The 27,646-nt window shown below is 36.7% G+C and overlaps 1 protein-coding gene across 1 annotated transcript in view; it reads left to right on the top strand.

The window, feature by feature from the left end:
- KCNH8 (potassium voltage-gated channel subfamily H member 8) overlaps positions 1 to 27,646 on the top strand; it is a 273,152-nt gene that overhangs the window by 121,924 nt on the left and 123,582 nt on the right. Inside the window, exon 3 of the mRNA XM_037144062.2 lies at positions 36 to 167. Within this exon, the coding sequence (XP_036999957.2) occupies positions 36 to 167 (132 nt within the window). The remainder of the gene's footprint in view (positions 1 to 35; positions 168 to 27,646) is intronic.

The following is a 27,646-nucleotide window of genomic DNA, read 5'->3' on the forward strand; positions in this document are numbered from 1 at the left end:
GCAGTGGTTGATTTGTATTTTTATTACTGTTGCAGGGTCTCCATTTTGGTGCCTGTTGGACATTGTTCCCATAAAGAACGAGAAGGGAGATGTGGTACTTTTTCTGGCATCCTTCAAAGATATAACAGACACAAAAGTGAAGATTACTCCAGAAGATAAAAAAGAAGGTTTGTACTGTTTTCAGAAAACACTGGCAGATGGAATCACATTTTGAAGTTGTTTACTCACATGCTCTGAAAAAGTTGTTTTCTATTAAATAACAGCAACTGATAAATATTCATAACTCCAGGCAGTCAGTATTGGGTACCTATTCCAAAATCTCAGGGATTCACATGAGTTTACATTCTCTTCCTTGTACTAAGGACTCAATTGACAGGAACCGGAAGTTCATATCCCTATGCAAATGGACTGATGATAGAAAAACAACTTATCAAAATAAACAGATTTATACCAACTTATTTTATTAGTGAGAAATGAACTGAGGGATAAGTGAAGTTAAAATCATGTGGTTAAAAATACATCTCTCAGTTTTATTTAAATTTCAGGAGCTCAAAACTTAGGCATGCAAAATTTCATTTTATAAACACAATAAAAACTCAAAGTCAGTGGAATGTTGCAAAGAATTGTATATCTGTATTTTATAGTATATGGCTGTATAATAATTTATTTTGAGGAACAGACAAGCTTGTCAATGATCTTTAAAGGATTCTTTCTAAGACTTTATGCTGCTTACCTCGTATTTACTGTTTATAGTTTATTTGGAAGTGACTTACATTCTATGTCAACTGACAAAAATTAATACTGGAAAAATGCTGCTATTATTTTGTCTAAATAGAAGTAAGATGAGAGAATTTGGTGACCAGAGAAAAGCAGTTGTCATTGTGGGACTTGCCTACATTGTAAGGTCTTCATTAGAACCAGCTACCTGACATTTCAACAATTATGTCTGCTTAAGAATGTATATTTTACTTCAGCTCTTTCAAAAAATGTGTGTGAGCATTTAAAATATATTGTGTCTTGAAATGACAACACACGTGGAGAACACTCATGGTATATTTCCCCCACTTTTATTATTTGAAATGTTTCCAAACACGCAACTTTCCCCCTTGTGTTTGAATGACTGAATACTGTGGCATATTTTACATACACAAGGGAAGAGCAGTCGTACAATTAAAGTTACTTGGATATGAGAGCAACTGTAATGGCCGTCCAATGAGAGAAAATTGTGGAAATCAATGTGCAGTTTTTGTTTTTACTATTTTCTTTGGTATTTTAGAATACATATGGTCAATATGAACTGTATTAATTCACAGCACTTTTGACACCAAATACGTGGGTTTTTTCCATACTCGCTCTACAACTCTCTGGACAGCTACTGGATGTCCTATAATTTAATTCAGTTCCAACACTAACTACATAGAGTTAGTGTCAGATTCCACAGGTTTAACGAATCCTCGACACAGGACTGCCTTATTTTGGGATGCCAATCACAGTATTGGGTGCCCTGGGTACTCACAAACTTCTGTCCAACTTGGCTACAACATCAGTGGTTCCCACTTTGGTGATTTGCTATAATGGCTCACAAAAACTTGAGAAATACTTGATTTATAGTGTTAACAAAGGATACAACTCAGAGACAGCAAATGGAAGAGGTGCATAGGGCAGGATATGGGTAAGAGGCTGAAAGGCTGCCGTGCCCTCTCAGGTGTGCCAGAGCGCACTTTATTTCTCCTGCTACCTTATTCTAAATGGGCCACAAAAGTAGGTAGTATTTTTATAGAGGTAAAGTAACTACTGCAAGCCAGCATGGTTATAAAATGATCATAAAGATTGTGAGTCGTGTATTTTCCTTTCTCTCTCTCTCTCCCTCTCTTTCTCTCTTTACCTGCACTTAATAGAGAAAAATACCTTAATTCACCAATTGATGGCATATCTTACAGAAAAGGCACACCTAGTGTATGATATTTTTAGACCATCCAGATAAGTGTTTGGAAATCATTAAAATGTCACTGTGTAACTAGAGTAGTGATGTATCGTAGAACTAGGAAACTGAGAGAACTTGACCTGGTATTGCATTTCATACCAATGTTGGCACTGAGGTCCACCTAAGTTGTAGGAATAAGGTTTGTATTAATTACATTAATTCTCTAAGAGATAATAAGAATTAATGCTCTAAAATACAATAATAATAATAGCCGTATTAAATAATTAGATATGAATTGCACTTAGCTGTAAGAACATAATTCTCTAAGGCTCATGTGAGAGGCTTCATTTAAGAGCTATAAGTTGTGTACCTAGGTTTAAAAAATACTTCAGTTATTAATGCTTAAAATGAAGGAAAGCATTTTATAGAAAAGGCTAAAAAAGTATGTACTTAGCTGCATATGTCAGTTTTCTGATATCCTTTCACAGTAGTTCATTTATCATGCACGTTTCGTTTTCACTGAACAGTTTAAAACATGTAATAATATGTCCTGGTTTCCAGACACAGGGCACAGTGCAGTTACTTTGCTTATTTTTTATTGGGTGTCCCAGATTTGGTCTGAAATGATGGTTGAGACTGGGTTATTCATTATGTGACAACAACATCATCGTGTATCCCAGAGCTTGGAAAATCCAACTCCAATTTCTAAAAATTGGGCACTTCAAATTCATGTTAAGAAAGTAGGGGTAGCTGCATGAGGCTTTTCATGTTGTCTTCAGTGGTCATACAAACCAGCATTTGAATGCGATGATGTCTTTTTTGCAGTCTAAATTTTGGCAGGCAGCAGCAGATTGCTAGAAAGTACACCGACAAAAGTTGTTTTTCTTTCATTGAATCTGCCTCTTCCTATTACTAAATATAATGCATGCCATTATAATGTAAACTTCACCAGGAAACAGAGTTTGCCTCTTTTGTCCAAGATCATAAACCCAACGCATATAGAGTGGCTGTCTAATGGTTAGTAGCTACTCAATAAATATTTTATTGATGGCCCTGGCCAAATGGCTAAGTTAGTTAGACTGTTGTCCTACACACAAAAAGGTTGTGGGTTCGATCCCCAGTCAGGGCACATACCTAGGTTGCAGGTTTAATCCCACCCAGGGTGAGTATGGGAGACAACCAATTGATGTCTCTCTCTCGCATTAATCTCTCTCTCTCTCCCTAGCCCCTCTCTCTCCCCACCACTCCTCTCTCTCTCTAAAATCAATAAAGATATCCTCAGGTGAGGATTTTTAAATATTTGATCAGTAGATGGGTAAACAAAAGAAGGCATAACTGTTTTCCAATTTAGGAATTTTAACTATTCAGAGATGGGAAACGGTAACATTCTTGCTTTTTCGTAGTTACCGAAGCTGAACGTCTCAGGCGTACATTTTGATGAATATGTTGTTTGGTTTTCTGCTTGATTTAAGTCAAAGACAATTTGACTTGTACTTACCAAAGTCTGTTCCCTCTCAAAATATGTTCTTACTGCTGGGATTGAATGGCTCTTTCACTTCAAGTAGAATCTCTGCTGTTGGTTTTATTTTGTTTTGTTTTGTTTTGTTTTGTTTTGTTTTGTCCTTGTTGACTCTTGGGTTTGCCTTTCAGTTTCTGAGAATCTCAATTTGGTCACATTATTTCTGATAATTGAAGTTATTTATTTAAAAATAGTTTCTCCACAAGGACAGACATTAAGCCACTGATCAGATATTAATTATGTCTAAGATGATTTTATGCACTTTGAATATTTCAGTTTTCAGTGTGGAACATAGTAATAATGTTCCTTTCACTTGATGAAATGTTCAGCCTGATTTTTTTTGTTTGCATAATGAAAGAACACAGCAAAAATTCTAATAAAGAGCAGTGGCCTGAAGAAAGAACTTTTGTAAAAACTAGCCCTTTTTACAAAAAACTAGCTCCTCCTCAGAGGAGATAGGTTTCTGCTTCAGGGAGATCTATACCAACTCTTGTCAAATATGTGATGAAATTGAAAATGAAAAGCACAGATAGATGCTTAAAGTGGCTGAAGAAATGTAATTGTATCTATATTTTATTGTATTACCTATATTTTGGAACCCAGAGGGTCTTTTTAAACATATTCACCAATATCATTGTCTCCTGGAATCTTCTTATGGTAAATAGTAGATGCTAGGGTTCACAAACACAGTGCCCTTTAGAGACTATGTGGTACTGTGATGAGTGAAGTGTGTGATAGATCATAGTGAGGACTTGAGGATGGTACGCATGGAATACTTTACCAAGTCATGCCATTTTAAATAAAAATGTTCAGTTTTCTGCAGTTAAGCAAAGTATACCTATGGACTAAATGTCTTCTGTTCATCTGTAGCTTATGATTATTAGACAAAACCTTATTGAACAAATTCTTTATTAGTCTAATTTTCATTAAAATTTTTTCTGGTTTTATTACCGTACTTTGAGAATGGAGACATGTTTTAATCCTTTTTTTTTTGGTGGATTTAACATTTAAAAACCTTTTACAATTAAATAACCAATTACTTGAAGCACCAGACAAATACATATTAAGAAGTTTAATAAGATTGGGCTAAGAGTTTAAAAAGGCATATAACTTGACTCCCTGATTGCATATACATTCTTAGTGAAATACTCTATATGCATCAGAATTCACCTAGACATTGGTATTAAGGAATGTTCCCCATTCAGGGATTATTGCTGTCATGCTACTCTTGTGAATGATGGTAGCATCAGTTGGGGCAGGCTGGAAAACCATGGGCAGAAAGGGCTACAAGCCCTACCTCTGTCTCTGGCTTCAGCATCTTGTAGAGAGGTATTCTTGGGACAGGCAGGACTCCATAGGTTTGTGCTTCAGTGGGTGGTAGAGAAGGAGCATTCTTCCTTTTTGCTTTTGTTTCATATGGGTTCACGTGGAATGGCTTTGCCAGTGTGAGGAAAATAGACTTCCAGTGCTAAGAGCTTAGGTCCCAGTTATTTAGAGAACTGCTAGTTTTTAAGTGGTTTCTTGAGATAAATTCTACTTCTGGTGAAGACGCTGTGAGGATTGCTGCAATGATAACAAAGGGTTTGGAATGGTATATAGACTGACTTGATAAAGCCAGTGGCAGGCTAGAAAGAGAATTGGCTCCGATTTTGAAAGAACTTCTACTGTGGGTAAAACACTATCAAACATCACATGCTACAGAAAAAATTGTGAAAGAAAAAAATCAATTGATGCAGTGAGCTTCACTGTTGTCTTATTTTAAGAAGTTGCCACCACCAACCCTGGCCTTCGGCCACCCCCACCCTGAAGAGCCAGCAGCTATGAACACTGAAGCCAGACCCTTCACTCACAAAAAGATTCAGAAACACTGAAGGTGCAAATGATTGTTAGCATTGTTAGCAGTAAAGTATTCTTCTAATTAAAGCATGTACATTTTTTACATACAATGCGATTGCACACTTAGAATAGATGTAAATACAACGTTTGTATGCACTCGGAAAACCAAAGTATTTAATTGACTTGCTTTATTGTTGCCTTTGCTTTATTTCAGGGGTTTCTAATTAAAGCTGCAATATCTCCAAGGTGTGCCTATAAACATACAAAAAATTCTAAACAAAAAATATTAATTTAATCCTCTCAACAACCCTGTGGTGTAGTCAAAATCATCATTGATATTTTTAAAAGTTAAGTAACATGCCAAGAGTCACAGAGCTATTAAATGACAAGGTCAGCAGTTGAAGCCGCCTTGGTTAGCTGCCCTTTGACCTCCTATAATCATTCAATAAAGGAATATATCCACAGTATCATGTTGTAATGAAAATACAAATAACGTGAGTTTTTGTCCATTATAAAAATGTTACCTGGTCATTTATTAAAATTATGGGAAAATGTGAAAATGTAGAAAAATAAATAAGGAAATGCATCATTAGTACAAAGAAAACTGGCTTCTACACATCCATTAATCTCATTCTATCCATTGCTTTTTAACATAAATTTCATTTTTAAAGCAATAAATTCTATAATAAACCTCGCTTTTAGGAATTCTTATATAAAACTTCATTTCTTTTTTGTTAAAATTAAAGACCATTTTATTATGCTTGGATCCTTTAAGAAAGAAGAAAACTAACATTGAATGCCTTTCTATCAATAAAGTGCTTTTATCCACAAATTATCCCATTAAATTTTCTTAGAAAAGGCACTTATAAATGTGAAAATGAGTAAGTATTGCTTTATATGCTTTAGGGCCATTAGAAAACTGTCTAATTAGTCTCTTCTGAATAAACTGGATATTCTTCTGCTTACTACTTAAGTTCTCCTTATCCCAGGCCTTTAATCATATTTACTCCCTTCCTTTAAACCCTCTTGAAGTTTATCTATTCTTTTGAGTTTAGAATGGCACGTACTAATGCATATTATCTCTCATGACTACTCAGTGTAATGAAAGGAGAGCTTTTAAATGCCTACATTATATGCATTTTATCCCCATTAGGGCAGCTGTTAAAAAATGATGACTATCATGCAAGTCATAAGCTATCATGATCCTTGAGGTAATATCTATTTTTCAATTTTTATGCAGTCATTTGTATTATCTTCTAATTGCAAACTTGTTACCAACTCCTTCCATTTTGATAGTTTCCCATCACTTACTTTCTTAAAAATATATCAAACTTCAAGATATCGGATCCCTTTCTTACTCTTTTCTTTTGGATTAGTGCACCCAGAAAGCTCTAATGATGAGGCTCCTATATCTAAAGCTCATATTTATATTTACTATACAATATGGCCTGCAAATAAAAATGTCAGAAGTTTTTGATGCAGGGTGAATTCTACAGGAAAACATTGAAAGATTAAATGCACACTTTTCCCAACTATCACTAAAATGACAGTTTTTTAAGATAATTTAAAAGAATTTTTTAAGGCAAAAATCACAGGTCAAGGATAATAACAACAAAATTGATGAGTGTGAACTGACTTAATAGATCTCAGACACCTAAATTCTAACCAACAATTAAAAAACCTAAGAAGTAATGTGATTTCCACTGTAAAACCTTTCAAAAGCTAAGGAATGGATATTTCTAAAAGTGATAATGATGGTAAAGCTGAAAACAGAAAGATGATTTGAAAGTATTTTTAAGAAGCAGCTAGATCTGAAACCAGAAAAGACACGGGAGCTCATGCTGTCTGTCACTTGCCAAACCCAATAAGCAGGGACAGAGATTGAATCTTTATGGGCACTTTATTCAGATGGCTGGTGATCTGAGAAGATGGTGGGTTCATACTCTAACAGACCATCTTACAATTTCTTTTCAGGCCAACCTTTTTATAACAGGGACTAAACAAGGTGCAGTGAAGGGTTTTGAAATTCAAGGAGAATTAGGTAAAACAGACTGCAGCATTCTTGTCCTGACAGTTAGCTGTTCCCAGCGGTGGGTGGTTGTCTGTCTCTCCCTGGAACACAATGGCCCGGATGCCTCCACTTGTCCCCAGGTGGTAATCTCTAGCAGCGCCCCAGGAGGTTGACTGTTTCTCCCAGGAGCAGGGACTGGCCTTATCTGTAGTTTCTGAAACAACAGCTTTAACATATGCATTACTTACTAAGTATATAACTATTTACCTTAAACTAAAATTTTCTCTTTAGTCCCCTATCAGATTCACAGATTCCCTTTCTTATATTTGCAACTACAACTGTCCTTGCCAAACTCCCATTCCCTGGGAAGCAAGTATTACTAGGATCAACATTTGTGTGGGAAAGAAAGACTGAGCACATGACTTTGGGTTCCGGCATGGTCGTAAAAAGGCCTCACAGCTGGGATGATCTTTCTGAATTGTCCTAAGTAGGATGAAGGGACTGGACACTCACACTGACCTGTAATTGTAAGCAAGCTGTTCCCACAAACAGTGCAGGATCATGGGCAAAGTGAGCTGCTTCAACTAAGGGCACTCCCGGTCGCTGGTGGAATAGATCCTTTGGTTATAAAAGGGAAAATGGAGAGTACAGCACATTGTCCAATACATCTCCTGCTCTTGCAGAAAATTTGAGACTTACCCTTTTGTAAGAGTAAAATAGAGAGGTCTCTGGACTGAAGGAAACCAGGCTTAGAGATACTTAGAAAGGAGGAAATAAACAGCTTCACACCCCAAGTCTTGAGACCCCAGTTCTCTCTTTCAAAGTGGCTCATAGAATGTTAGCAGCCAGGGATATACTCCTGATTTTGTTTCAGAAGGATCTTTTCTAAAGAATCTGGACAGCACAAAGGTTCTGAATACATTAACATTGCTCATGGAAATGCCCCCAGGCATCTCACCCTACAACAGAGAGCAAATTAGATACATCATACTGATACCCTTAAACTTTCTATCCAGCTTTATTATGATCCACTCTTAAATGTGAGCAGATATCGAAGTCTTTTACTGAAAGCATCTAATATAAAAGATATAAATCAATGTAAACAAAGAGAAAAAGTCACCTTGAGTTAGAAGAAACTCTTTAAGAATCACAATGCTTAATATTTAATATTTCTAGACAGATAAGAATACGCATTAAATCCACGAAATACATATAGAATGCTGTGGAAGGATTTTGGAATGTCTGGTTTTTCTAAAAGCTTTTGAACTATTTATACCACATGCATGTATAACCTTGATTCATTTTTTAAAAGAAGCATATGCAGGGCTGATAAACTACACTAGATGCATTCAGAAATTATTAATCAGCTTTCAGTTCAATTAGTTCAGTCAGCCCTCACCCAAACCTGCCCTAGGATTTAACAAATAATAATAAGTTTCCTAAAATCTTTTAAAAATGTAAAAAAAATAATAAAACAAATTTTCTGTACCTTACATCAGGTACTAAAGCTAATAAAATGGTTCTTCCTATTAGGAAAAACAATGTATTACTCAAAAGGGAGGAATAACATTGAAAAGTAGTCTTATATGAAGAGGACTAAAGAGGGGAAAAGCTTCTGTTGCTTTTGTAGAATGAGGAGTTCTCTGTAAGGAAAGAGTTTATGTCCAACTCTTAACTGTATGCTGGGGGCTTAAGGGTATGTGATATCACCGGTGATCTCCCAGTTAATCCTGCTATAACATCATGCAGCCAGTGAGTGGCTAAGGTTCCATCCCTGATCTGGCTTCAAAGCCAGAAGGAAACACATTATTCTAAAGAATGAGCAAAATCAGGGCTGACCTGGAGGCCATTTGGTTAGTGGAGAGAGCGCGGGAACTGGAGCCTGGGGCCAGAACAGTTTCCTCGTCTTCCTTACCCTTGAAGTAAAGCAATAGCAGGAAGTGAAAATGTTGTGTATATGACTCATTTTGTCCATCAAGAGATGTGATGTCATATAGAAAATTAAGTATTATAGATCATCTATGCCTTCCAATGATCAAGAAAAGATCTGCTTGCTTTTCATGTGTTTCCTGGATCCACCAAAAAAAATCCTTCTATAAGGAAGCCAATCCTAGAATGCTTATGTATTTCCTAAGACATAAAACAGGGAGTTTTCCATCAATCATTCTCAAGTGATAATTAGAATCTATATGGCCTCCTACCAGTAAGCTATGCTAATCTGTGCACACCAGCCTTGAATGGACAGCTCCTCTCAAAACCAACCTAAGCCCATTCATTGCCTGATTGGTGTCTAATCAGTTACCTCTGGGGAGAAGGATATTTAAAGGCCTATCAATTCAACAAAATAAAACTTTTACTGATCTTATCACCATGTTTACATTTAAGTGAACTCTAGAATGTCACATTAAATTCAATTTCACTACAGCAGAAGCATTCTTTAAATGCTCAGAGAATCCATATATTTTTCAAACCTCCCAGTGAGCCCCGTTTCGGTCTGCTTAGGCTGCTGTAACAAAATACCATAGACCAGGTGACTGAAACAGTAAATGTTCATTCCTCACAGTTCTGGAGGTTGGAACATCTGACATGGAGGTGCCAGCAGGACCAGGTTCTGGTGAAGAGCTCTCTCCCTGGCTTGTGCATGGCTGCCTTTCTCAAATGGGAGGCTCCGGTCTCTCCTCTTCTTAAAATGGTGCCCATGCCATCATAGCAGACTCACCCTCAGGACCTCATGTAAATCAAATCACCTTGCAAAGACTCCACCTCCTAACATCCCCACACTTCCAGTTAGGGCTTCAACATATGAATCTGGGGGAAGAGTCCAAACATTCAGCCCATGATGAGCCCACACATAAACAGACCCCATAGTGTTGCTTTTGTTAAGATTTCAAGCTCTTTGAATTTTCAGTCTCACCATACCCTTTTTTTTTTTTTTTTTGCATAAAAGTGAGTTGTGAAGCTTTCTATTTACATTTCAAGGAGGAATTGTGGTCCTGCCTTTGGGGGATAAATATCACATCCCAAGTGAATTTGCAAGGACAAGTTATCTGCAAAGTTCTATGCTAACTGCTGAAATCACACACTCTCCTTCCTTTTCAGGACTCCTCCAACTTTGAATAGAAATTAGTCACACTATTTTCAAAGGAGAGACTTTCCTTCTAAGTATTGTGTTAGGGAAAGAATAAATAATTATTTTAACTTTTAATTCTTTGGCAACTGAGACTGAAAAGTTGTTTCAGAGGAAATGACCCTACGTACCTAGTAAATTTGCACCACTTCTTCATAAAAAATAGGAGAGTCTTTAATTCATAAATAAACAGGAAAACACATTGTTTTTTTCAAAGGACCAGTTATAGCTGATGAAAACCTAACCAAATTAAACAATTAAGAAGGAAACAAAATAACTATAAGTATTTCTGTACAGAGTCACAGATGAGAAAAAGTTTTATAGATGAGAGAAAATGCAAGATTCAAGTTATTATTTGGTTGGGTCTCAGTGACTTTTCTTATGTCTCCTAAACACAGGATTTTGAGAGAAAAAATTTTAAATGATACATATATTTTCCATACTATTGAATCATTATGGACACTGTGCTATGATACCAGATTCAGCACTGAAGGAATTCCAGCTTCCACAAGTTGTTGCTGGCTGATAGCCTTGAGCTGTGAGCTCCACATAGAGATTACCTGAGCTGAAAGCAGGACCTGTCTAAGGTAACATCCCTTCCCAGGAAACCTGCATCCAAAAAATGCTCAATGGTGGGGAGAGAGTGGGTGGGAAGGCCCAGTCCTCTCTTCTCAACATGGGATAGTATTGAAAGATATTCCCCTTTGATTAGATTATAACACAACCCTGCTTTTCCCTCTGTCCAATCCTGTTATCTTCCTTTTCCCAACAGATGTTGACCCCAAGAGCAAGCCTTAATCATCTGCCTGCACCCTATTCTGTGCTTTAGTTGGCTTCCTGGGGGACCCAACCCAATCTCTCTCACTCTTTCTCTCTCTCTCTCACACACACACATGCACACTCACACACACAAAGCAAATTTTCCTTTCAATGAAAACCAACCATTACACTAAATTAGTTTTCAAGGGACCAAGGTAGACTGCCTTAATGTAAATTCCAGTGATACTAACAAGCAAAAATCAGTAGTGTGAGCAAGTGTCAAAAGTGGAAATAACACAAAATCACAACTCTCTCTACAGTGCAAATGGAACCAGAATGTTACAAGATTAAAAATTGATACTAGTCAAATATGTATTTTCTGAGATCTCCTTTTGATTTGGCATGCTTGGTTGTCTCTTGATCCTTATATAACCTAAGCTGAGTGGTCTCCAAACCTTTCTAATGTGCTAATGAGCTGCTTTCTTTCACAGAGGGCACCACTTTAGGTGCTGTTGTGTAAGAGTCACTGGGGTTTCCCTGTAGTACAGAGAGAAATGCTCATTCAAAACGCTAGTTAATTTCCCTTTCATGTAAATTCCTGAGGGAAAAGGAAGAGATGTCTGAAATGAATGTCAAACTAGACTGTTAGTGGAAAACTATTTAGAGGTTTAACTGTTTCATAAAGTCAGAAAGCACAACTTCATAGGTGTACTGTTTAAAAGTTGAAGATCCAGTCAAAATGCTATCCTTAGATTCATTGTTGCATTTATCTACTTAGCAAAGAGTTATCAGACATCTAGGGACGTGGAAGAAAATGGAACATTCAGGCCTTCGCATAAGCCACTGATGGGGAGTGACACAACTAACTAAAATACATTATTCTACGTAGTAAAGCAGAGCTGTGGAAAGTGTTTTGAGCCAGTGATATGATTATTTCTAAGTAGGAATGAAAGACAATGGGGAGAGTGAGGGGAAGGAAGGCTCCTCAAAGGAGATGGCAGTTTCAGAATAATAATATTTACATAGGATGATGGAACATAAACCAAATATCAAATTCTTTTAGCATGCTATTGAAACCACTGACCATAATAGTTGGTCCAGAAAGTATGGAAATCTGCATCAACAGTCACTATAAATAAAGGTAAAATATGGTAACTTGCTTTGAAATGGGACTCAATTTGGGGGAAGGTTTAGTGCCTTCCCTCAACCACCATTTTTGTGCTTTCTTGTTCTTGTTTATTGCTTTAAATAGCTTTTTGGATCATCTATATGTGAAAAGCTCCTGGAAGGAAAGAATGGGAACTCTGTACCCAAGAGATATTAAAATATTTGTGAGACAGACCTCTCTTTGTTTTCTAGCTTCTAGCACTAGAAGCACCTTGTAGCTTCTAGTGGCTTTTCTAGAAGCACAATTGTGTTGAATCTATTGATGACAAAAAGCCCCTCATACTAACAGCAATCCTGAAAAAGAAGGACAAAGATGGAGGAGTCACACTACCTGCTATGAAACTATACTATAAGGTGATAGTAATCAAAACAGCATGGTACTGGCATTAAAAAAAAAAACCAACAGTCACATAGATCAGTGGAACAGAATAAAGAGCCCAGAAATGAAGACCACAATGAGATATCAAATCACACCTATCAGAATGGCTATCATTAATAAATCAACAAACAAGTGGCAGCAAGGGTGTGGAAAAAGGGGAACCCTTTTGCACTATTGGTGGGAATGCAGACTGGTGCAGCCATTGTGGAAAGCAGTAGGGAGATACTTCAAAAAATTAAAAATAGGTCTGCCTTTTCACTCAGTGATCCCACTTCTTGGAATGTAAATGAAGGAACCCAAAACACTAATTTGAATGAACTTAAGCACCTTTATGTTCATTGCAGTATTACTTACAATCACCACGATATGGAAGCAGCCCAGATGTTCATCAGTAGATGAGTGGATAGAACAACTATGGGACATTTACACACAGTGAGATACTACTCAGCTGTAAAAAAAGAAGAAGAAGAAGAAGAAGAAAATTTTACCCTTTGCGACAGTATGGATAGACCTGGATAACATTATGTAAAGGGAAATAAGCCAGTTAGAGAAAGACAAACACCATATAATTTCACTCATATGTGAAATTTAATGAACAAACTGAACAGACCAACAAAAATAGAGACAAACTCCTAGAGAGCAAGACAACGGCAAAAGAGGTGGAGATTAGGGGTTGAAAGACTGAGCAAAAAGGAAAAAGGACCATGAACATGGACGACAGTGCAGTGATTACAGGGGGAGGGACTGTAAGAGGACTAAATGTTAATGAAAAAATTACAATAAAAAATTTTTAAAAACTGGGTTGCAAGCCAGTTCCCTGCAGGCCAATTCCCAGCAGGGGACGCACTAGAGGCAACCATACATTGATGTTTCTCTCCCCCTCTCCTTCCCCTCTAAAGATAAATAAATAAATATTTTAAAAAATTTTTTTTGGAATACATTGATATTTACGAATAATCAGCACACTTATTACCAAGGAATAATAGGATGAGAGGATTCTCATTGTATTTATTTTTTACCTAAGTAAAATTCTAGTGTTACTCCACATAAATGATTATTATAAAACTACTTAATTGTATCACTTTGATGTGTTAGAAGATTTTGCCTGCTTGTTAAAGAATAAAGCAATTTACAAGATTTAACATAAAGCAATTTACAAGATTAATTATCCAACTTGGTACAGATTTTTTACCTTCTAGAAAACAGTGCCAAATTCTATCCAGGAACTGACACAAAAATATCATGAAATGTGAGTAGAACTGTTGTGTTATTATTTATGGATTTCCATAACTTAGGAATCATAACACCATTGCTTTCATGAGGTCTCCAAGGGAGGGACAATGAGAAAAGGGGTCACCAGGTCTAGAGGAAATGAGAACCATCAACAGATTAAGAAGCTTTTGAAATGAGAATGATAATCCTTAGATCAACCCATCTACACTGGATAGACTTGCTGTTCTGGAGTTCAAAGGGGTCTGCTGTTACAATCTGTTTCTGATCAGAGTACTTTTATGAATATGTCATAAAAATCACACGAGGATGCCTTCTCATAAAATTGTTATTAATAAGTGCCTTAAATAAAACAGGAAATTTATTATTGTTTCACAGTAAAGGAACTATAATCCAAACTGAGAAAAATAGACGTTCATTTCAATCGCATTTTAGGAAGAACACAGATTTACCCATGCCCAGCATTTTTTTAAAATTCTAGCAGTTAAGACCTTGCTACAATTTTCCTCTTTACTCTAGTCATACTGATTGGGCTACTGTGACTTTCTCTCTTTAACACCATCATACTTGGACGTGGGCCGCTTGCCTCAGCATGCCCTCTCCTTCCCACTCCGTTCCAGTTACCCATTTCTCACTGTTCAGTGCAGGTCCACCATTTATACCTTCACGGTATTCTCTTTTCCCTCTGATATTTTGTAATACTTGTCACCTTTTCCTCTACTAGATATGAGAGGCAAATCTATGGCATAAAAAAAGAACCTAATTACTTTATCTCTATCCCTTTTACTTTGCCTTCGTATTTCTTATCTCTTTTCAGAACATAAAAAAACAGGACTATGTGACTGGTTTTCTATAGAAGATTCATACTATGAAATAGCATACTATAATGGCCTTGGAAATGTGAATGTTGGCAAGTTGTATCAACTTGGGCAGGACTGTGATACTGTCTCAGGCTAGGGCTTAAATGTTTTCATACATACGTGAATATGTTAGATATGTCACTTCTCCTTGGCATTTACCTCATTAAAAGAAAGGGAACTGTTACCATATTACACATTTCTGTGTCATCAGTCATATCACAGAAATCCTCCTGATGCCATCAACAGCTGACCAGAACTTCTAGTCATGTGCTATTAGTAAATATTATTTTAGATAAAGTCTAGATGGAACATATGACATTACTATGGCTCTTATGAGTATTATGATACTAATACTATTTCTCTTAGGATTTATGCAATGTTAAAAGTATCTCAAGGAGTTTGTTCCTTCACTGCTTTTATGGGCCATAACTTAGAAGGTGTGGAGTAAGTGGATGAGATGTTACACAGGGTCCTCTTCAACCCTTATCTTCTTGTGAAAAGACACAGTGCCATTGTCTGGAATAATCACTGTGTATTACCTCATGTAGTCAAGATAGGACTTCTTTCCTGGTTCTAGACACCTATTTGTTTGGAATTAGATGAGTTCTAGTGTCCAGGTTTTTCTGAAAATACTTTTCCTCCAGAATTATTCTTGGCTACTTGGGATTCATGAGGACATATTGGCATGTGAGCTGTTCTACAAGTTCCAGAATATGAGTGAATGCCTTCAATGGAGAATATGTGGGTAGGTAAGGCCTTTCACTGTAGATCATGCTAAGGAATTTGGTACTTATTCTTCATTAAGTAGTGAGTGAGTCCTCCTGTTAAGACATGCTATCAAAAGGAGAGTTGGGATTGTTTATGGTTGTCTGAGGACAACGTTCCCCTATTTTGTAATTTTATCTGGGGCAGATCAGCTTGCTAACTTTCTGATACAGTAAAAAGGATCCCAGGAGTTACAGGTTCAAGTTCCATCTATGCCGTTAACTAGCAGTGTGACCTTGAGCAAGGCATTTTGTCTCTCCTAATTGCAATTTCTCCAGCTGTTACCGAACAACAAGAGGAGGTCCGAGGGAGGGGCAATACAATATTTGGCCCACCTAGGGATGCCCAAAACTGCTATACAACAGGGGCCCCTCCCAAAAACAAAATACTAAAATCTACTGGGCCCTTCTGTCCGCCGCCAATTGGAAAGACATCTCTTAATGCCAGAGATTTGTGAAAAGGAAACAAAATGTTTATTTAATGCTATTCAGGCCTAATGCCACCACTAAAATATCAAAGTCCTTTAGGGTATACACCTACACCCACACAGCGCTCCCTTCTCCCACTGTCCCAACTCCGGGTACCGTAAATCAGGAAAAGAGCACACGTCTGTGTTGCAGGCCGCTGGCACCGTCAGCTGTGTCACTGTGCAGGATCTCGAGTTAATCCAAAGTACTGTGGTACCCTCTCATGGTCCACTGGCAAGAGTCCTTTGTACCCAGTTCCAGTCAAAGTTTCTCTTGCTTTTTTCAGGCCCCGCAGCCAAAGGGGGGCACCCCAAAGCCGCGTGGGCCTCTTCTACCAAAGCTGCAGGAGTCCGCACTCCACCAAAAGCATGTGGCTTTCTTCTTCACCTGGCTGCAGGGATCTCCATTCTGGCAAAGCTGCATGGTTTTTCCCTTTCACCTGGGAAAGAGGGGGGTCCACACCCTGCCAAAACCACGTGGCTCCCTCTTTCACCTCACCAACAGGGGGGGGTCCTCACTCTGCTGAAACCGCGTGGCTCTCTCTCTCATCTGGCCAAGCGGGGACCCTTCATGTCCTGGAGCCTGTCTTTTCCAAGTTCCCACACAGGCCTTCTCACTCCGGAGCCCAGACCCTGGTTCCCATCTTGAGTCCCCTAGTTCCACCCTCAGTCCCCACTAGTTCCATCTTGAGTCCCCAAGCTGCTCTCTTCTCCCTGGCTCCAAACTTGGCCACTGCTATTTAACATATCTATGAACCCAGTTAAAGGTTATAGATATGTTAAATAACCATTCCTCCAGAGGTTAGCTCCAAAACTGTTGCTATGCAAAATAGCTCTCAATGGCCCTGGCTCTATTCATCCCTTCCCCCTGGGGGGGGGGGGTGGTAGTGAGGACATCTTAATATGTCTCTCCAATATTTCTATACACTTTGAATTCTGGACACCTTTCCAAATCTTTTTTTTGGGGGGGCCTCCCTTGGCTGCACCCTGTATCACAGCTACAGTATAAAATAATTTGACTAGGTAATTTCTTAGGCTTCTTTTATTACAAGGACCTATAATTCCATAATCATACTGTGTGACAGGAAGATTTATAGTATTCCGGGTCACAATCTATGTTTATAGATCATGGGCTGAAGACCCTATTTTCCAAAACTTCCATCTGAGCTCACCAGAGGAAGAGAACACTTGGTTTGTTTGCCACATGCAATATTACCATACAGGAAAAAAAGTCCTGTTCTGGCCTCAACTTCTTGACAATGAAATGCATGCTCTTTTTTTCTGATGCTCCCACAGATTCTGTTGGAAAAACCTACTAAATACGTTTTCTGTGGCTAGGAAGAACTTCTACGGAGTGAACTTTTAAGAATCTAGATGATTCTTACTAGAATCTTCTGATAAAATTGCAGGTGGTCATCTGAAATTTCCAAAAGTTCCAGATTAAGTTATGGTCCTATTTGAGGAGGAGAAAGACAAAATAAACTTTAGTGTCCATGCTGAAGTTAGCGGGAATTTGCATTTCAGTGCTGGTTCTGAAATGGTTTGATTCTATATACCTTACCTTTTATGGTCTGTTTGATGTTACATGATGGTGAAATGAATAGAATTGGGAAATATTTGAACTTCACGTGTACTTGCTGGTGTTCTTCCTATATCTTTAAACTACCTACATACATAAACCTAGGATCAATTATGGGAAGTTTACTTTTTAAAAGTTTTGATAAAGTGAGGTCATTATACTTTCCCCTTCTCCAGCAAGTTAGCTCTCAGATGGTAATATATTCAGGAGAATGGCTAGTTCAGATTGTCATTCTTATTTTATTTGGATCAGGGAACAGCAAACAGTTTCTGTAAAAGATCTGATAGTAAATATTTTAAGCTTTGTCAGCCATTAGTCCCCATCAAACTTAATTCTTCCACTATAACAGAAAAGTAGTCATAGACAATATGTAAACAAATAGATGTAGCTATGTTCCAATTAAACTTTGTTTACAAAAAACAGATAACTAGTTGGTGAATCAAAGTTTGCAGATTCCTGATCTGCATAATTAATTAACAAATGATTCCTCTCTTAACCCCTTCTAATACTAAATCATTTTATACTGCAAATAACATTGGAATAAGGGATCTGTATACCTAGTTCCTGGTCTGGCTCTTCTAAGTACCAGACACGATGTCCTAGAAAGTCTCACTGACGTGGGTCTTATATCAGTCATTATATTTAGGACTTAACATGTGTTAACAAAGAGCTAATCAGATTCTTATTGTTGTGTTATATGTCTTGGGCAATACTTCAACTATCAGGTCATAGGAGCTTCCATAACCTTGAGAAGTGTAGGTCAGGTTAGGATTCAGGTCAATAGGACCAAGCCTCTGGTTTAGAGGAGAGGGAGAGAAAAAGTTTCTTTATATGGTTCTAGAAGTGGTCATATTCTAGAAGCATAACATACATGGCACAGAATTATGCACTGTTAAAAAAGGGAAGTGAATGAAGTGTCAGTACCAGAAATAGTGAGGAAAATGTTGGCTCAATTTCTGATTCAAGAGGTGAGATCAGGAGAGTCATATCTATGCAAGGGGTTCAAGGAGACCCAAATGGTCTCCTTAAGACCTCTCCTAGAGCCAAATGGGCGGAGTATTAGGAGTCCAGCAAACTGGTGGATACAACCAAGATAATGAGAAATGGAAATCTTGTTTGGACTCTCTGTAATGTTCTGCAAACCCTGGTCAGCCTCTTTCTTACCCAGGAGTTTCCTTTAATGAACTAGGGGTGGTTTTTTATTCTTTTTTTTGCCAGTTCTTGTCCCATAAAACGTATAGGTACCTAGGCAATTCCTAGCACCTAACAAACACATGATAAATGGAGGCAGAACCATAAAATATTGATATACAAAGATCATTTGGGGCTCTATTTTGACAACTAAACAAGAATATGTGTTAATACTCTATTGGTAGTTTGCCACTATGTCGACCTTTCTAGAATGCTTTGGTTTGCCTCAAAAATAGGGTTTTTTGGTGCATTTAAAATACATCCCCTGACATACATGAACTATCTTTACAATCTTCATTTAATTAAGAAATTGTACAACCAAAGATAGAAATCCTTTTATCTTAGATTTTACTAAGATTATTACAGAGTAAAAATTTGGATGCAAGTGAGAGGGATGCTATCATTTTTCTATTAGAAAAAATCAGAATCTCTTATGATTTGCCATTATGTATATGAGAATTTCTTTAAAAGAAAATCTGTAAAGTTATCAGAGATTTAGGTCATTATTTGATGAGTTGATGGACATCACTGGAAAAATATGTTCCAATTGAGAGTGGACTGTCCCTGAATTAAATATTTAATGTCACCCTGGTTACTAATGCCTGACCCAAATATTTAAAAGAAATTAAATTATTTATTGATTTCCAGTCATATGACTTCTGAGCAAGTCTATTCCCTTATTTTGAAAACATAAACCTAAAAATGTCTTTAGTAGTTAATCTTTTGTATATGACTGTTTACATTGTTTTATGATTGAATTATACAAAAAAAGTTGAAGTCCTTGTAAAGTTGGCATATAGGTTGTTTTATCAAACTTGAATAATCGACACTTTTGGGTCTGATAATTCTTTGCTGTGGAAGGCTATCCAGGGCACTGTAGACCAGCAACCCAGATCTCTACCCACTAGATGCCATAGTACTCACATCCCCGTTTTGACAACCCAAACTGCCTCTAGACATTGTCAAAATCTCCCCTAGTTGAGAGGCATTGTTATAGAACAAAACAACTGAGTCATTACCATCTAACCTATAGAATTAGAGAATAGAAGAAGGATTATATTAACAAGTGTTTTTACTTGTTATATTTTGGTGATGAAGTAAGTAAATTTGTATTACTCAATATTTATGAGTGGCGTGTTATTATCAAACTTTCTAAGGAAGCCCATCATTTAAAAATAAAACAATTTTCTACAAAGGGTTCTCTCTCTCTGTTCCTCCTTGCATATATATCTTATTGTCAATATCATGCTATGGTTGTAATTGGAGAATTGGATTAGAAGACTCCGTTCTTTAGCTGGAGATTGCACGTAGAGTAGCAGTGAGGGAGTTACATCTCAGGATAGAAAGTAAATTGAACAATATTTTGGAATCTCCATGAACTAGCTGGATCACCTTCAATGTCCTCAGCACACCTTTTGTCTGGATCAATCAGGCTGCTTACTATTTCTTAAGATCAAGAAATCAGAATTATTTATCTTTGTCTCCCTAGCTCAGTGGCTGGCACAGGATAGACATGCTTTAAAAATGCATGAATAGGTTGAATCTATTTGTTGATCTTGTAGGCAAAGAGTTCACATAGATTTTTAACATCTTCCATTCTTCCTTTTTTTTCTTTATCCTTACACTTGCATTCCTGGCTCTTTCTTACTGTCCTGAATTCTTCATAGAAATCCTATTCTATTCTTTCACTGGCTCAGAGGATTGCCAAGACTTTTTTGCTTTGTGTTCTATAAACCTGAGAAGAACCCAGAACAAAAAAAGCACTAAGGAATTTTAATGTAGGACATTGGGAAATACCAGTGAGAAAAATATTGAATCATTTTAGCACCCACTGCCATTATGTTACATTTTTACTGATACAAATTATTAAGGCAAACTTTAAAATTTTATTTTTATGTCTAATCGATTAATACATTAGAATTCTTATAAACTTATTTCTCATCTTAGGTAATTTTAATTATTCTGTAATGCTAAAATATAGACCAGTTTCCTACAGGCCTTAATTATTTTTGAGAATCAACTCCCAACACATTTTGGGGGGTTCATAGTCCTAAAGAAAAAAGTTCCCATAAATTGTGAGAAAATAAATGATAAAAGCAAACAGCAAAGGCTTTGGAACTGGTTATTAATTGTCTTGCTGCTTCTTTTATGGTACAAGGATTTGGGCAAGTTATTTAAAACTGCTAAACTTTAGTATTGTTATCTTTAAAAATGGGCCAATGCCTACAGAATATCATTATGAGAACTGGAGAAAAATAAATTGTTATCTAGGATGAACTTTGCATAAAGGAGGTGGTTGAAGTCAGTCATTAGCACAAAAAATTGATTGTAACTGGTAGTGATTGTGGAGGTAATGATGGTAGTGGTATTAACCAGAAATGGAAAGGGCCAGGACTCTGCAAAACCAAGTAGTCTCTCTGGGATCTGTCTTACTCCCTTTTCTAGGTCAGGCTTACATAAAATCTTTCCCTCCATTCTGTGCCATATGTTGGTGCTGTATTGACTGTCAACTAATCCTTGCTAAGCAGCTAAGTAACCCTTCCAGAGAGTGTTTGTGTCTTTATAGAGGTGTTCTTTAATGTCAGGTACAAGCTCAAGGACCAGAATGAAGTTAGAGACTAAGGTGACACTACCCTGATGGTTTGTTTTCTCCACTCCAGGACCCCAAAGCTAAGTGCATCAGGAGATCTTTGCAGTATAACAAATTCCAAACTTGTAAACAATTGTTTATTATTTTGTATGATTTTTTAGTAGATTATGTGGTTCTTCTGTCCCAAATGGGTTGGCTGCAGTCACCCATGTACCTGCTATCAGCCTGGAACTCAGCTGGGGCTGGAACATCCTAAAGGACTTCACATACTCAGTGCCTTAACTGGGGAGGATGAAATGACTGGGAGTTGTATCGGTTTCTCTCTCCACCTCCACCCCTACCCATATCTCTCTCTACCTCTACCTGTCTCTCTCTCTATCTCTTTGTGTATCTCTCTCTCTCTCTCTCTCTCTCTCTCTCTGTCTGTCTCTATCATCTCTGTCCCTAGCTCCAGTTCTAGCTCTGGCTATCTCTGTCATTATTCAGTAGTTGAGCTCATTACTTGCCATAGAGACTGGATCCAAAGAGGTTACATATGAAAGCTGCATAACTTCAGAAACCATACACTGTCTCTTGCCATATTCCTCTGGTCAAGGAAAGCCACAGAACCAGCCCAAATTCAGGGGCAGAGGAAACAAACTTTATTAAGAGAGGCATGTATGCATAAGAATATGAGGATTAGTTGGTGCCACACTCTGGGAAGTCATTCCATTTCACCCCACATTTCACCCTCTCCTCCTTCTGATCTCTTTCCGTATTTCTACTGTCAGGATCAGTGGAATCCAGGGTTTCTCAGTTTATAAAGGGTGAGGGGTTGTCATTATTCTCTTTAATGCAGTGTATTTATTGAAAAGTACATGAGACTTGGAGACATATAGACCTACAAAGAGATACCAGGTCTGCTAATCCCTAGTTATGACAGTGAGCATGATACATCAGCTCTCTTACCTACCAGGTAGAGCTGATACAAGTATAGAATTATTATGAGGTTTATGTTAATATAATATATCCACAGCGATTCACTGAAACTTAATAGGAGCCCAATAAATATTAATTCCTCTAGTTGTTCCTACCTCTCTCAGTTTTTCTGTCACCTTTTTCTGGAAGAGAAATTTTAAAAAACTTCTAAATACTTCTTACAATAATCAAACCCATTTTTCCTAAGCCTTGTGCTAATTTCCAAAAAGAAAACAAAGCTTCAAGATTTAGAGAGCATTTTGACAATTACCGTTTTCTTGTACTGATTGCCTTATTCTTTCCTGAGTTTGCCATGCTATTGCTCCCCACAAGCCTTGGCCCACATTTTTCTCATGCCTGATTTATCTCCATTGCCCGCTCCTAGATTTACAGGAAATCTTTTCTTGAGCCATTGTCTAAGTTTCTTGCACACAATATTTACAACTGTGTGCTTAATTTATTTTATGTTGCTAAACTATTTTTCTATCAGGTTTATGCTTCATAACAATTTTAAGGATCTTTGAAAACTCTATGCCCCCAACTACCCACTCCCAATTTCATATACTGTAAAGAGAACTAAACCACTGAGACTTCTTAATAACAGCATGCTGACTTGAATTTTTCCACAGAACACCCAAAGAAGCATTAAAAACTTGTTTTTGGGCCACATATCCATGAAAGTTTCTTCTGAAAACTGTATTACTCAATGTCTTGAAAAGTGCTACAAAAATATACACACACACACACACACACACTCATATATATATACATATATATAAACTAATAACAATGATTAGGGACAACTGGGTGATTGCAATTTTTGAGAAGACAAAATTTAAGAAAACACATTATCTTTCTTTATTCATTCATTATTTTGTGTTATTTGAATTTCCATAAAAGACCTCCAACAAATATGTGACTAAGCATATTAAACATAATAAGTTATGAGTGAGAATTCTGTTTTTATTATATTATGTACTTGTTATATTCAGAATATGCAGGGACTTGTTTCTTTTGTGTGTGTTGCTAGATAACTTTTAAATTTGTGTCCTCGATAAATATTGTCAGAACTGTGACCTAAAAGGTTGAACAGCTAGATGACTATTCTTACAGTCACCTTACAGATGACTGTTCTTACAATTCATTAGAGTTTTTATAGTTAAACACCATTTGTTTGGTCTTTCTGCCTCTAAATTCTCCCTTCAGTATACACTTTACTCTAAATCCAAAAGCAAAAGCCGGATTCCATCTTCCCTTTTTAGACTACCCCAATATTTTTCAGAGTTAAGATTAAATTCTTTAGCTTCATCTCCAATAAACTGAGCCAAAAGTTTTCTCCCAGTCTGTTTTCCACTTAACTGGCAACACTCAACTGGAAGAAATTTAGTAAAAAACAGAAATGCATGGTTCTGTGGCAGATTGATGTGTTATTTCTGATTTCTGTACATGCAACTCTCTCGGTGAAATTATTGGCATTCATTAGAAGCTAATTACCCTCGTGTTGGTCCAGTTATTTGAATTTATCACCGAGAAACACTTTCATGAATTCAAAGGATTCAAAGGATAACTCATCAAAGTACTTTCATTTCTAATGATACCTTTCTGTAAATTTGTTTCCACCAGGATTGTTAAGAAGCAGATTTAAAAAAAAATAGAAATGTTTACTCTTCCATCTGCATGTCTTCTTCTGTTAACTATTTCATGGACATTTTTTTCTGATTTTAAAATTTGCATTTAATTTTTAAATATAGGGAGCGGGCATTTCTAAGATGCAAATGCCAGTGGTTTGCTACCTACATACACGTGTAACCACAAAGTTTGATGTCTTTCTGGATGTATTAAATTTTTTATTGTGAAAAATTTTAATCCAAACAAAAAAGTAGAAAGGAGCTTACAGCAAAACTGCATGCATCCATGATGTAGCTGAAAAATCATCAACATTTAAAAAGAATAAATATAAATTTGCTCTTACAAATATCAATGTAATCATTCTTAAGAGCCATTTTATAAGTTGATATGTAGTTAAACAAAGGAATTTTATTGCTCCTTAGGCTATTTAAACTAACCTTTACCTTAACCCTAGAATTCATTATAGTTGTTAATACTTTTAAAACTCCTGAATTATTAATATTGGTTTACCTTAATCCCTCACTTTATTTCTTGCTCCTTGTTGCTTGGACTTCTCAGAGTTTCAAAAGGTATTTCAGATATTTCTGCTTCTTACTCTCAGGGAAGAGCTTCTTGTTCTTATAATAATCCTGTGGTGTGATTCCGATCTCATCTAACTCAATAAGAGGTCTATTCAAAGGAAATTGAAGTCTGGCCATCACATTTTAAAACAATTCTCCTTTTGTTTTTATAACCAGTTTTTGCATAAATGCACCTCCCAAACTTTCTCAGCCAGTGACTTAAATTCTTCACACAAAACAACTGAAATGAATATATAAGGACAGCAATTAAGAACCTGATAAAATAACACTAATAACTTTTAGTAACTTGGGACTTGCCTCTATCTCTATACTAAGTCATGAGTCACAAGCTTTTTAAGCCATATAATGATATATCTTACAGACCATTTTATTTAAATGGAAGTTCTTTCACTGAATCAAATCTAATTTTGAAGCTCATTTTATAAGATAGATATACAGAACTGGGGTTTCTGGATTGAGTGTATTATATAGAAACTTTTTCCTGTCTCACACTCACACATTTCCATCCCTGTGGCACTCCCTCTAGCTGCTGGGAATCTAACAATCCCAATTAAAAGCCACACTTACTCCAGGACTGGATCTTTAATAATATTTTTAAAATATGGTTACATATCAACGTGATGGTATACAAGGCCTGTCCAGAAAATATCCAGCCGTGTACTGTGAAAAAGAGAGACATGTATTGAAGAAGATACAAGATACAAGAAACATTATACATAGGACAATGATGCTTCAGTTCCCTTCAAAGTAGGCACCTTAGGACCTCACACAGTTCTCCCAATTGTTATCAATTTCCTGGATCTCATTGATGATCTGAAATCTCTTCCCTTTCAATGGTGATTTTAGTTTTGGGAAAAGTCAGAAGTCACAGGGCACCAAATCAGGGCTGTAGGGTTGCTGAGTCAGCTGGGTGATTTGAGGTTTTTCCAAAGAACTCTGCATGGGACGTGATGCATGAGCGGGCACACTGTTGTGATGAAGCTGCCAGGCACCAGTTGCCCATAGCTGAGCCGTCTGAGTCATCGGAATAGTTTCCAGGGAGAAACATTCAAGCTTAACACAAAATTTAATGCAGATGCGTTGCTCTACTCACTCAGTCACTTGATGTGTTGGTCACACAGTGCACATGCTCACTCAATGGCATCTCCACCCCCACTGACTAGTACAGTGAAGTCATTATTGTTCGCGCACATTCTAGCCCACTCTCCTTGGCCAGGTTACATCGATGTCACACAAACCATTCTCATTATGTTAACAGTGGTTGGACTTTTTCTGGACAGACCTTATGTATTGTGATTCTGTTTTTAAAACTTTTTAAAATTTATTTATTTTAATTGTTGTTCAAGTACAGATTTCTGTCTTTTACTCCCATCCTAGCCCCCCCAGTGATCCCCACCTCCCTCCCAATTCCACCCCCCTTAATTTTTGTCCATGTGTCCTTTATACTAGTTCCTGTAAACCCTTCCCCCTTTCCCCTGAAATTCCCTATGTATTCATGTACATAAATAGATGATAATAGATAATAAAGAGATACGATATCTCAAAGTTGCCTGAAAGGAATCTAAAGAACTAAATAATACTGTGCATGTATTCATACTTGTAAAAGCTGGGTAATGGGTGTACCAGAGACAGAGTTCTACAGAAAAACAAAATTGGTGAGAGATACATATCATATTTATGTACCTATATCTATCTATATAAATCTTTTCTTGATTTAGATGTTCAAGACCAATTCCAACCAGATATCAAGCTATATACTTGATTTATCTTCATTTGTCTGTGTAATATGTATATATATGTGTGTGTGTGCATATATATATATATATATATATATATTGCACTCAGTAAAATTCTTATTTCAAGATGAAAACAAACAAATAAATGAAAATAATTATATCAGAATTGGTATAAAACATAGGTGATGTCGATTATAAAACCAGGTCTACACACAGTATTTTGAGTACTTCTCTGAAAAGTAAACTGAACAAGGTAAAAGATGAAAATAATGATGGCGATAATTATTTGAAAAGCAAAGCATGTAGTCAAATTTTCAATAATGAATATGCAAATACATAGTACCTTTTATTTCTCTTACTTTGTTCATTTGTTCATTAAAAAAATTACCTAATATAGGCAAGGCTCTATTTTAAATATTAGTAATAACAACCATAAGTCATGTACATCTCACAAAATGTATGAATGATGTGTAAAAATACAATTTGCTCTATAGATAAGTAACTTGTCTATTTTCATGATAGAAATAACAGTGTGACAGAGAAGGGTCACAGTCTAACAAGATGGGTGCAGTACAGCAATTTTATAAAAGATGGGAGTAACAAGCTCTGAGGAAGGGCTGCTTCCACAAATCGACCCAAACTCTTGGGACGGGCCAGGAAGAACCAGCTCCAGGCATTCGTGCAGCATTTAAAAGGCCTCGCTGTGCTGTACCCAAATCTGTAAAAAGAGACCAATACTTAGACACAACATGAAAAACATTTTTTGACTCTATTTTGGAATAGTTATAGATTCACAGGCATTTGCAAGGACAGGAGAGAGAGGGAGAGAGAGATCACAGTTGTTTCCAATGGTTATAACTTATATAATTAGAGTATAATATTAAAACTAGAAATTTGACATTAGTACAATATGTGTCTGTGTGTATAGCTCTGTGCCCTTTTTTACATGAGTACGTTGTGTGACTACCACCATTACCTAGATTATCACTAGAAATGTTTCCCTCTTACTACCCTTCATAGTCCCCCTACCCTCCACAATCCCTACAGATAATCTATTCTTTGCCTCCACAATCTACCAATTTCTAGGACAAGTTAAATTATTTCACTGTGACTTGGGGCTTTTAAATTTTATTTGGGCTTCTAATCTGCTTTCAAAATTATATAATTCAGAGCATAAAAATTCATGTTTTATGTTTCTTATAATTTTTAATGAGGGCTTTTTAAAAACTCTTGAACCAGAAGTCTGAATTAATATTTAAAGGGACCACATGCTCTACTATACAAAAATATGTTATTAAAATATTTTACAGTGTAAAAAGGGGGCATGAGAAGTAGAAAGG

This window comes from Artibeus jamaicensis, unplaced genomic scaffold (assembly GCF_021234435.1).
Source record: "Artibeus jamaicensis isolate MK-2021 breed Jamaican fruit bat unplaced genomic scaffold, CSHL_Jam_final contig_519, whole genome shotgun sequence".
NCBI lineage: Eukaryota > Metazoa > Chordata > Mammalia > Chiroptera > Phyllostomidae > Artibeus > Artibeus jamaicensis.